General features: G+C 49.8%; 1 protein-coding gene across 1 annotated transcript in view; it reads left to right on the top strand.

Moving 5' to 3' along the window:
* The first annotated feature begins 7903 nt into the window (after positions 1 to 7903).
* Positions 7904 to 12524, top strand: part of EFNB1 (ephrin B1) — a 47306-nt gene continuing 42685 nt past the window's right edge. Inside the window, exon 1 of the mRNA XM_059482785.1 lies at positions 7904 to 8112. Within this exon, the coding sequence (XP_059338768.1) occupies positions 7997 to 8112 (116 nt within the window). The 5' untranslated portion in view covers positions 7904 to 7996. The remainder of the gene's footprint in view (positions 8113 to 12524) is intronic.

A 12524-nucleotide genomic window follows, 5' to 3' on the forward strand; every position in this document is an offset into this window, starting at 1 on the left:
AGCACTCGGATTTTGCCCCCCGGCTGAGGAGCAGCGTGATGGAGCAGCCCCGGGAGCGGCGATCCCTCGGGCGCATCCCTGGGCACATCCCTGGGCACATCCCTGGGCAGCCGCGTGTCCCGGCACAGCCCCGGGCTCCGGGCACTGCCCCTGGGGCAGGACACAGCCCCGGGTCACCTCCTGCTCCTCCGCCACCTCCACCGCTTTTCCTTTGGTGTCGGAGCCCTGCGGGAGCTTTGTCTGCCGCTGCCACTTCCCCCGGCCGCTGCCGCTCCAAAGAAAACAGATCCGTGTGTTTGAAAATCTCAGCTTACACAGCATTCCTCCAGCTTCTGCTCCTTTTTGGGGCTTCTCCTTCTTTCCCTGCCTCGCTGACCTGAAAATGCACTTTGTGCTTTCCCTGGGAGAGGTGGATGAGGAGAGCTCCGGCATAGCTGCATATTAAACCCCTCGGATTTTCCCGAGGTGCCGCCGCCGCTCTCCCGCTCCAACAACTTTTTGATCACTCGCCCCAGATAGACCCGATTACATTTATTTTTTTTCCCCCCTCGAACAAAACCACGGCGTTTCCTGTGCTCCTTTCTGGCTGTTTAGGCCCCTTTCATGTCTCCCCTGGTTGTGGAAGGACGGCCTGCCCCGCACACCGGGATAGCGGAGGGAATTTCAGCGGGAATTCCAGCGACAAGCTGCTTATCTTCGCTGCCAGGTCATTAACGAGCTGTGGTGCCTTTTGCAGGTCATTAAGAGGGATGTTAAGGAGTGACCTCGGCGGTGTCCCCTTGGATATTCCCGCCCCCTCCAGCAAGCTTTGCATAAATGGATATATTGCTACCTCATATATATACATATATATACCTCATATATATATGTGTATATATATATATATATATATATATATATATATATATATATATATATATATATATATACACCTTATATATATACACACATTATATATATATACCTCATATATATATATATGAATATATATATGAATATATATATGAATATATATATATGAATATATATGTATATACCTCATATATATACATAAATTTATATAAACATGTATAAATATACATAGATAATCTATTAAAATGCAAAAATTCCTTTATCATGTATAAATAGATAAAATCTAGATATACCCACATATAAATATATACTATATATATACACACACATATAATACATATATACCCACATAATTGCATATATACATCTACAGATATATATTAATGTATACATATATACATTTATAAAATATATACACACATTAATATATATCTATAGATGTTTCTTTTCCCACCATATTCCTCCTCTAATCTCCCACTGTGCCGTTCAGGGCTGCTCCTTCTCCAGCCAATTTGAGGCATTTTTCTGATATTTTCAACAATAATAGTCGAAGAGCTAAAGGCAGCTCCCTGGCACGTCTCACCCCTCACCTTTGTTCTTACAAGAGTGAGAGGATTCACTTCTGGTGAGGTTTTTGGGATGCACTGCTTGATTTTCTGGGAATATCAGGATGCTCAGGGCCCCTCTGTTTCCCTCTGTCCATGCTCAGGGTGGCACCAGCTTTCTGCCAGGGATTTTTCTTGTGTTTTCTGTTGTTCCTTCCCTCTCCCTTTGTCTTTGCCAGGGCACAGCCCAAGCCATGGATTTGCTGAAGATGGGGAATGATGTGTCCTGTCCCAGAGAGCAGCAGGAAGGCAGAGCCAGGAGGGAATTCGGCCTCTCTCATCCATTTCTGTGGCCTCAATCATTGAAGCCAATATTCCTCCCTTCCCAGAGCTCCGGAGGAAAGGGAGCTGCTCCAGTGAGGATGTTTAGGATTAAACCTCTACTCCAGTTCCATTAAAGCTCATGATTAAAGTGCTGGACTCCAGACAATGCTTCCCTGACTTCCCAGCTGCTCCCCCAGCTCCCACTTCCCATCTCCAGCCCAACCCCTTTTCAGCCACCTTTGAATTCTCCCCTTTCTTGCAGGGTTTTATTCTTTCCCTTTAATTTTTTTTTTTCAAACCCCAAATCCATGAGTGGCCACTTCTGCAAGCGATAAAAATCTTATTCCCTGCCTTTGGATTTTTTTTTTTCCAGGCAATTGTAGCTTGCAACACCTTAATTATCGCGGCTCTGAAAACCGGTTAAAGATTTTAATACTTCCTTCCCCAGCCTATTATGCAGCGACTTCTCAGCCCCATAAAATGTTCCTCTGGAGCCCCATGGCCTCGTGCTGCTGCATTTCCCTGCTCCATCCTTTCCCCATGGATTAAACACTCCCAGCTCTCCCCTTGGGGCAGGTGGGAAGTGCCCGGATTTCCAGGTGGGAAATGGGGCTTTTTTTTTTTTATTTTTAAATTGAAATCCTATGACACAGCCAGCAAAAATGTTGCATCATTTTAATCAGGCAGCACATCTGCAGAAGGTGCAAGATTCCCGGAGCCTGAGCGCGGGAATGATGGGATAAATCACGGGAAAGGCGAATCCTTGACATCACCTTCATTGCTGGTTTTGATGCTGTGATTTCTCGGCTTCCCTGGCACCCATCCTGCCTGGCTGGCTGGCATCCCATGGGTGCGAGGCTCTTTGGATGTCTCCATGCATCCCAGAAAAAAAAAAAAAAATTGTTTTGTGTTTTTGTGTGTGTGTTTGTGTTGGTTTTTTTTTGGGTTTTTTTGTTCTTTTTGGGGAGGTAATTTTTGGTTTTTTGTTCTTTTTGTTTTGTTCTGTTTTGCTTTTCGTTTTATAGAAATTTGGGTTAATAATGAATTTTGGTCCCATCTCTGCAGGGCTCCTTGTGAAAGCACTTTCCAGGGAGAGGGGCTGTGCCTCTGCCAGGGTGTTTGGGATCCACGTGCCAGCCCGGTGGGATCTCATCCCTTTCATCCTAAAAATCACTTAGGGGGAATATCTCCCTGGTCCCACGGTGCCTGTGGGATGAGAGAAGTTTATTCCCCACCGATGTTTTATTTAGGTGAGTTTTAAATAACTCCAGCGCTTTCCTGGGGGAACCATCCATCCCCCGGATTTCTGCACTAAGCACTTTTTCCTGGTGTTCAGCCGAATTTCTCTTTTTCTTTTTTTTTTTTTTTTTTTTTTTTTTTTTTTTTTTTTTTTTTTTTCCCTCTGTTTTATCCCATTTCTCATTTTATTTTTTTTTTTTATTTTGGCTCAGAAATTTCTCAGGTAATTTAAATGTGAAGTGGCTGTGGAATACATTGGGCTGCAGCTCATCACTTGATGAGGGGCTGATTGGGCTCGGGGAGACTCTGCCAGCAGGGAGGGAGGTGGGAGAGCCGGGAATTTTGGGAATGATGCTGGGTGTCACCGGTCCAGTCCTTTTAGAATGGAGCAGGTAGGGGAAAATCGCCCAGATTATACCCAAAAATGTTTTAATGAGGTTTTTAGGTGAAGAGAGAGGAGAGGGAAGCCAAGAGTCTGGAATCCACAGGGTGTGGAAGGGCACAGCAGGAATTGTGGGAGGGGGATGAGGCAGCTGCTGGGTCCCAAAAAGGTGAAGGATTTGGGAATTCAACAGTGTCCTTTCTTGTCCCTCACCATTTGCGGGTGAGGACTCTGGGGAGCACCAGGTCTGTGGGTGGCTCTTGGATCCCCCATGGAATGGGAGCCTGGAGCACCAGCCCAGGATGGAGCTGTGTGGGAGCTGAGTGCCCCAGAACTGGTGACATCCACATGGGAATGTCCATGGCAGCCCCAGGAGAAGGGAAGGGACGTGGAAATCCCATTAACTCCTTGTGGAATCACAAGGATCATCCACCATGGCTGGGATTTTGGGCATGGATGGGGTTTGTGGTGCCCTGGACGTGCTCAAAGCCCCCAGGATATGGATCCCTTTCTTCTCCCACCTGGAGCCCAGCCCAGATCCCAGTGTCATGGGTGCACCTGAGGCAGGGAACCGCTTCCCATTTAATTTATTGGGGTTTATCCATGAACCATCCAAGGAATTGCCCTGGTTGGTCACCACCAATTCCTTTTCATGTCTGGGTGGGAAAATCAGGTGCTCTGCTTCCCTGGGCAGGTGTTTCCTGCTGGGACAGCACCAGGAGGGCTGGGAAGGAGCTTTCCCACTCTCCCACCCCTCCAAGGTGTCCTACTGCCCTGGCTGAGCCCTGCTCCCCTTCCACGGGGCCTCTCCCACCTTGAAGTGTTTGGTTTGGTGTCCCTGGCACATTCCAGGGCGGGCAGAGGCCACAATCCGGGTTTTTCCTGGTGTGCCAGGTGTGGCTGTGCCAAGTGTGGAGCTCTCCATGAGGAGGTGAACTTTGGAATCTCCTGCCTGCCTCTCCTGCTCCTTCCCCCATCCCGAGGATCCACATCCCCCACGGGGTCTGATCCCAAAGTGTTCCCAAAGTGTTCCCAAAGGGATCCTGTGCCCTCCTGGCCGGGAGGGGCGGGGTTGGGCATCCTCCTCCTCCTCCTCCTCCTCCTTTCCAAAGGATTCCCGCGCTCCCGAGCCCCACCTGAGCCGGAGCCGGAGAGCGGCATCGCCATGGCAACGGGGCTGATGTCAGCCGGGGGTGGAGGGGCAGGAGAGCGGGAACGGGAACGGGGAACGGGGACGGGGAACGGGCAGGGAATGGGGCAGGGAACGGGAAAGAGTGGGGAACGGGCAGGAGAGCGGGCAGGGAATGGGCAGGGAATGAGCAGGGAGAGAGGGAACGGGCAGGGAGAGCAGGAATGAGCAGGGAATGAGGAGGGAACGGGCATGGAACAGGCAGGGAATGGGCATGGAATGGGCAGGGAACAGGCAGGGAGAGAGGGAATGGGCAGGGAATGGGCAGGGAACAGAGAACAGGCAGGGAACGGGCAAGGAGAGCCAGGAACAGGCAGGGAGAGAGGGAATGGGCAGGGAAAGAAGGAATGGGCAGGGAATGTGGAGGCAGAGCCAGAAATGGGCAGGGAATGGGCAGGAGGAGAAGGAATGGGCAAGGAGAGAGGGAATGGCCAAGGAACGGGCAGAGAGGGTGGGAACGGGCACGGAACAGGCAGGGAGAGCAGGAATGGGCCGGGAACGGGCAAGGAGAGTGGGAATGGGCAGGGAGAGAAAGAATGGGCAGGGAACGGACAGGGAAAGAAGGAATGGGCAAGGAAAGGGCAGAGAATGGGCAGGAAGAGCGTGAATGGGCAGGGAACGGACAGGGAACGGGCAGGGAATGGGCGGGAGGAGAAGGAACAGGCAAGGAGAGAAGGAATGGGCAGGGAATGGGCGGGGAGAACAGAAACGGGCAGGGAATGGGCAGGGAGAGAAGGAATGGGCTGGGAATGGGCAGGGAGAGAAGGAATGGGCTGGGAATGGGCAGGGAGAGCAGAAACGGGCAGGGAATGGGCAGGGAGAGAAGGAATGGGCAGGGAATGGGCAGGGAGACAAGGAATGGGCAGGGAATGGGCGGGGAGAACAGAAACGGGCAGGGAATGGGCAGGGAGAGAAGGAATGGGCTCGGAATGGGCAGGGAGAGCAGAAACGGGCAGGGAATGGGCAGAGAACGGGGAACGAGCAGGGAACAGGCAGGGACAGAAGGAACGGGCAGGGAATGGGCGGGGAGAGCAGAAACAGGCAGGGAATGGGCAGGGAGAGAAGGAATGGGCAGGGAATGGGCGGGGAGAGCAGAAACGGGCAGGGAATGGGCAGAGAACGGGGAACGAGCAGGGAACAGGCAGGGACAGAAGGAACGGGCAGGGAGTGGGCAGGGAGCAGACAGGGATGCAAGGCCCCTCTCCCAGGACACAACCAGGAGCTCAAATATATATATATATATTAAAAAAAAATCACATTTTTGGATGTTTTTCCTCCTCGTCCCTCAGGTGTTTCCCTCTCCTTTGGGTCAGGATGGCTCCAAGAGCCCAAATCCCTGCGCCCAAAGAGCCCCACACCTCACGTGCCACCCCCAGCTTGGGGTTTTCATGGAAAAGACGGAAAAATCACACTTAAACCCTCCAATTTTAATAGATTTTAATAATATGGAGCCAATTTGACCCTGACTGTATAATTCTTTTATTATTTTCTCAATAGAAACGGAATGACTCTGCCATTTTTTTGAATTTTTGAGCTTTAATTTGAATTATTTTAATAAAAACTGAAGGGTCTCGGGGGGGGTTTCGGTTTATTTTTATACTCCAGAGTGACTTTTTTGTTTGTTTTTCAATTTTCTCAACACAAATGAAAGCGACGCCAAAATTTGTCGGTTTATTTTTGTAACAGAAAGGAACTGACTTGAGGGTTTTTTAAAAATTTCCTTAATAAAAAGTGAACAGACTCAGGAGGGGGCTTTATTTTATTTTGTTTTTATTTTATTAATAGAAATTAAACCAACTCCAAAGGGGTTTATTATTGTTCTTGTAATAGAAAGTGAAGTGAGTCCAAAGATTTTCTTAACAGGAAGCAAATTAATTCTGGATTTTGGCTCCTCCTTCTTCATGGCCCAAATAAAAAACCATCAAAAATTACAAAAACTCCAAAAAGTCCAGAGCACATTAAAAAATTGCCACAGAAATAAAACCCCACTTTAAATAAAATTTTATTTAAAATTTTATTTTAACTTCAAAACCCCTCAAAAATAAAAGAAATTTTTAAAAAGCTAAAAAATTAAGAAAGAAAAGTCCAAACAATTCTGGAAATGAAAAAAAAAGTTAAAAAAAAGTTCAGAAAACTTAAAAAATCAAGAAAACCCTCTGAAAACCATCTCAAATCTCCCAAATTAAAAAAAAAAAAACCAACTAAAAACACCAAAGGAAAAAAATCAAGGTTTGAGAGGCTTTAAAACTGAAGAAGCCTTCAAAAAATAAAAAACCTTCAAAAATTAAAAAGAAAATAAAAAATGGCAAAAACTTCAAAATACTTCAAAAAATCAGGAAACTGAAAAAGACATAAAAAAGTTTAAAGAATAAAAAATTGAGAAAAAAATTAAAAACCCTGTAAAAAAGTAAAAAAAACTCCAAATCTTTAAAAAAGCTGGTAAAACGCAAAATATTTTTAAATGCTTAAAAAAGTCCAAAAGTTTAAAAAAAAATTTTAAACATAGTCAAAAACGTCAGAAATTACTTTAAAAACCATCAAAAAAGTAAAAAGAATTTAGAAATTTTTAAAAAAAGAGAAAAAAGTTTAAAAAAATGAAAAATGCTCAAAAAATGCCAAAAAAGTAAAATATATTAAAAAAAAAAACTTTAGGAAAAAGCCCCAAAATATTGAAAGATCTTTTAAAAACCGTTTGAAAAAAAGTAAAAATATTTTAAAATTTTTCAGAGACCCTCCAAAACATCGAAGAAGTTGAAAATATTTTTGAAAAAAATGGGGAAAAATGAACAAAACCTTTGAAAAACCCTGGAAAAAAAAATAAGATAAAATTAGAAGAAGTAATTATTTTTTTAAAATTAAAAATGTAAATACTCTCCAATCCGCTGCAAAAGAAGCCCCAAAGCGTTGGAACGCCTTTACCCCGTCCCAACTCGGAATTTTTGGGAATTTTTCGGTCCCGCCGCCGCTCCGGGCGCTGCCGGCGGCGTCCGCTGGGGGGCGCTGCAGGATCGCGGCTGAACGGGAGGGCGAGGCCAAGCGCGGCGCGCAGCGGGGGGGCTGCCGGGCTCTGCGGGGATGGGGCCGGGCCGGTGCTGCGCCCAAACCGGCGCTCTGCCAGCTCGTCCCCAACGCTGTCGCCTCTTCGCCTCCCCCCGGTAACCCGGTAGCAACGGCGGGCAAGCGGGGGGGGGGCGTTAAAAAAGCAAAAATCCTCCGCGCTCCCCTTAAGAACCCACAATGGGCGTGCCCTCCCGCAAGGCCCCCCCCGCTCCGCTCAGCCATTGGCCGCCCGTCCGGGCTGTCCGCGGCGCTGCCTGCGCGGAGGGGTAGAGCGGCTGCCGCGGCGGGCGGCGCCTCAGTCGGTGCGGGGCGGGCAGAGGCGGCGGGTGGGGAGCGGAGCGGGAGGAGGCGGCGGCGGAGCGTGATGGGCGCCTGACGCCCGGCCCGTCCCGCCGCCGAGGGACGATGGCGCGGCCCCGCGGCGGGCGGTGGCTGCTGGGTGTCCTGCTGGCCCTGTGCCGCCTCGCCGCGCCGCTCGCCAAGAGCCTGGAGCCGGTGTCGTGGAGCTCCGCGAACCCCAAGTACGTGCGGCGAGAGAAGGGGGGGGGGTCGGGAGGGACGCGCCTCGCACCCCCCGCGGGGGAAAAGGCACCGAAACCGCGTTCTGAATGCGGATTTAATGGAAACAGCGAGGTTTTCAAGGTAAAATCGCGCCTGGAGGCTGCGGGCGGCGGACGGAGCGACCCCCGGCTGAGGACGGACCCGCGGCGCCGCGCTGCTTTTCTTACTAAAAAAAAAATCTCCTTCCCTTTTTTCCCCCCCGTTTTTAACTATGCTTTTACTTCTCGCAGCTTTTCCTCTCTTGAAATCCGTTTTTGTTTTTGAAAACCACGTTTTGTTTCTTGATTTTTAATTTTTTTTTTTTCGTTTTTCACGCCTCGGTTTTTTTTTCTTTTTTCTTCCCCGGATCGCTGCTTCCTTCCAGCGTTTGGATTTATTACCTTTTTGTAATTATTGTTATTGTTTTTTCTGGGTTTTCTCATCCGAAATCAGCCGCGGAGGAAAGCGAGGGGATTCGTTCCGCCCCCACCTCGGGCTGGGTCCGAACAAAGCGGGCGGTGGGGCTGCTCCGCCTGTAGAGCCACCTAAATTCTATAAATTTATAGATTTTTATATAAATCTCTGGATATGGACGCGGCTGCCGTGTAGGAACAATATGAAGGGCGAGGAAGAGGAGGAGTGGCGGGTGTTTGGTCACCCGTACGTCGGGGCTGGTGGTCAGGATGGGTCGGTGGCCCTTGCTCAGCTTTATCTTGTAGATCATAGAATGTTTATTTATCTTACTCCTTTCTCTCTTAAAAAAAAATCCTGCTTTTAGCTTGCTGCTATTTTTTTTTCCCCCACCACACTACTCAAGGTAAAAAAATAACCCAAAAATAATCCAAAGAGTTTTTGAGGGTTGGAAAGAACCGAAACAATTTGGACAACCTTCCTGCCTGGACACGTATTCCAACCAAATGTTTATTTCCGTGGTTTTTTGGTGGGGAAAAAGGAACTTCGCAGGCACACTTTGCGCGTCCCCAGCTCTGGACGTGCCGGGACGGCGGCTCCGTGGCTTCGTTCTCCTCGGTGTGTCTTTCCTTTCTTTGGGAGTTGTGTCACTTGGCTGAGAGCAGAGAGAGCCTTTTCCCTCAGGAATTGCCCCGCTGGATTCGTGAGCTTGGTGAGGGGCAGGCAAATTGCTTCCAGAAAATAGAGTTTTTATTTGGGAAAAGGCAGCTGGAGGTGGAGGCGGCTCTGGCTTGGTGGTGGAGGATGCCATGTCACCCCTCTTCCTTTCCTTTTCCCTGGATTTCCTTAAGCTCCTGAGCACTAGGAAGCTGGGAGGAGGCCATGGCCATTGACTGGCACATGGGTGACACTCCAGGACTTCCCACTGAGCCCTGGAGTGGTGGCCTTGGAGATGGGGTGCCCAGGCAGAGCTTGAGGGGTTCCTTGGTTTTCCCGAACTGGGAGCTTGGTGGTTTTCTGTTCCCGGTTTTTGGGGCTCAGTGGTTTCTGCCTTTGGTTCACGCCTAGTTCTGAGCTCAGAGGTTGTTTGGGTTTGGTTTTCCCCAGTTTGGCTCTCAGTGGTTGCCCACTCTCAGTTCTCCCTGAATTCAGGAATTGTGGTTGTCCACCCTCGGTTTCCCCAGTTGGGAGATCCGAGTTTGTCTGCTTCCAGTTTTCTCCCAGTTTGGAGCTCGTTGTTGCCCACTCTCTCTTCTCCCCAGATTCAGATCTTGGAGTTTGTCTGCCCTTGGTTCTACTCCAGTTTGGAGCTCAGTGCTTTGCCACCCCCCAGTTCTCCCCCAGTTTGGAGCTTGGTGCTTTTCCTCCCCCAGTTCGGAGCTTGGTGCTTTGCCACCCTCAGTTCCACCCCGCTTTGGAGCTCGGTGCTTGCCCGCTCTCCCTTCTCCGGGAATTCGGAGTTGGGGGGTTGTCTGCTCTCGGTTGTCTGTAGATTTGGAGCTCAGAGGTTGTCTGCCCTGGACCCAGCTTTCTGGGAATGTGCCATCCCGTGTGGGGCTGCTCCTGTGGCTGCTTCCCCATCCCTGTATCCCCACAGGGACTGGAGAGAGTGAGAAGCGCTCGAACGTCGGCGTTTCCACCCAGAAATGGCTCTGCCAGGACATGCACAGGCAAAACCCATGGAAATGTTTTGCCTCAGTTGGGGCTTTCAGGGCCTGACTGTGATCCCACTCAGATCCCTCCAGTCTGTGCCCCTGTGGAGCAGCCCCGGATCCTCGTGTCCGGGATCCATCTTTGGGATCCGTCGCTTTCTTTCCCGGGTCCGAGCTTTGCCGGCTGCGTGGCATCGGGCAGAGCCTCCTCACGGCCGCTCCCAGCAAACCCAGCTGAGGAAACCAGTCAGGGGATTGGTGTGCTGGGCAAAGTCCGGCTCCAGCTGGAGGAAATCTCTTGCTCTTGGTTGGATTGGGATTATCTTCCAGGTAGATCCATAAAAACCCCTCGCCACTGTACTTGGGCTTCCAAGCCACTTCCTGGGGCAGCACCGGGGCTGTGCCAGCCCCCATCCCATTCTGCTGAGCTTTAACTCTTGTTTTTAGAGTAAAGAGAGCTAAAGCCTTTAAAAATAACACAGCTAAGTGGAATTTTCCAACGAATCCGAGGAGCAAGCGTGGGGCTCTGGGCCCGGCCAGCCTCAGCGCGATTGCTGTAAATAAGGAAAATATTTTCCTGCCCTTTCTAGGCAGCTGGGAGCTGTGGGCTCCCTCTCCACCAGCGAATCTGGGGCTCCTGGTGTTATCAGAGGGATGCTGATAACACATCCGATAGATGGAATGATTTCCTAATCGAGTTAAGTCAGGCTTAAGCTGTTTGCTGGCTTGGGAAGCCCAGGTCGGCTCCTGGGTGTGTGTCCCAAAGCCAGCGGTGAAATCATCACCCACTTCCCACTGTGAGGATGCTGGGGCTTGAAAGAGAAAAAAATAGGCCCAGGAACGGTTTTGTTGGAAAAAGTGATAATTGTCTCAAACCTGTGCTTGGGATGAGCTCACCCTCTGAGTGAGCTTTCCCTGGGATGCCTGTAGAGTTCTTTGGAAGGGGGCTTGGAGAGGCAATATGGCTTTAATTTATTCCATCGTGTCCAAGGGGGGCTTTGGGGAAAGTGCTTCTGGGATTTACTCGTCCCCTTTGCTGCGCAGCCGGGGGGCGGTGGGAGCGTGCTCTCCTTGGACAGCCGGGAATTGCCAGAGGAATTCTGGCTAAATCCTTTCTCAACTCCCTCGGCTGTAATTTGGGAGAAATATTGACCCTGCTGGGCTCCTGTACCGACCGTTAAAGGGAAACATTCCTAATAAAATATGGTTTGGAAAATTCATTTCAGGCTGGAATTCGCCTCCCCAGAAAGTATTTTAATAAGGAGGTGGGGGAAATGGGACACATCATCCACGCCGCTCCGGAGAACGCCTCCTTTCGCCTCTGCTTTTCCCTCTTCCCTTCCAGAAAGTTTTGCTCAGTTCCAAACTTGTTAAAAACCAAATAAATGCATTTATTTAAGAAAAAAAAAAAAAGGTGAGGGAAAGAGGAAAAAAAAACCCAGACAAAAGTCTAATCCTTCGTGGTATTTTTATTCTGCTTTTAATGACATGATGGTGTCCCATGGAATTCTGTCAGCGCTGGGGTTGAAGCCTGGCAGATCTTTGCCTCTTTTAATGCCTTTTTACGAGGGACAAAGTGCTTGTGGGAAGGCTGTTTCCGAGGGGAAAGGCTGGCCTGGAGCTCTGGAGCAGGGGGCTCGCACTTGTCGGAGCAGATGGGATGGAATTGCGGGAGCCGTGGGCGCGGGAGGTGCTTTGCGATGTCAGGATTTAGGCAATAGGGAAAACTCGCTGCTTATTTTTAATTAAAAGAAATTTCTGACTTGTAGACACTCCCCCTTCCTGGGGCTGAGAGGTGGAGAATGGGTTTAAACTAAAGAGATGGGAAGTTTAGGTTGGATATTGGGAAGAAATGCTTGGATGTGAGGGTGGGGAGGCCCTGGCACAGGCTGCCCAGAGAAGCTGTGGCTGCCCCATCCCTGGAAGTGTCTGAGGCCAGGTTGGATGGGGCTTGGAGCAACCTGGGCTAGTGGAAGGTGTCACTGCCCATGGCAGGGTGTGGGGTGGATGGCCTTTAAGTTCCCCTCCCAACCTAAACCATTCCAGGATTTATGATTCTGTGGTCCCATCCAGAATCCCATATCCTGTATGTGCACCCTGGCCGTTACAGGGCTTTGCTTCATCTCCAAAGGCTGGCATGGGCAGAGCAAGCCTGAACAGCCTGTTTTCCAGTTGGAGTTTCCCTTTGGAAGGGGGGGGACCCTTTGCTGGGTGCCAGGCCTTTGGGAGCCCTCCCAGCTCCTGCTCCCCACAAGGCAGAACCCTCTGTGCCCAGCCCACGTTTCACCGGAGGCGTTCTCCCTCTGCCTGTGCCAGGGGGAAAGGAGCAC

The sequence above is a fragment of the Ammospiza nelsoni genome, chromosome 15, assembly GCF_027579445.1.
Source record: "Ammospiza nelsoni isolate bAmmNel1 chromosome 15, bAmmNel1.pri, whole genome shotgun sequence".
NCBI lineage: Eukaryota > Metazoa > Chordata > Aves > Passeriformes > Passerellidae > Ammospiza > Ammospiza nelsoni.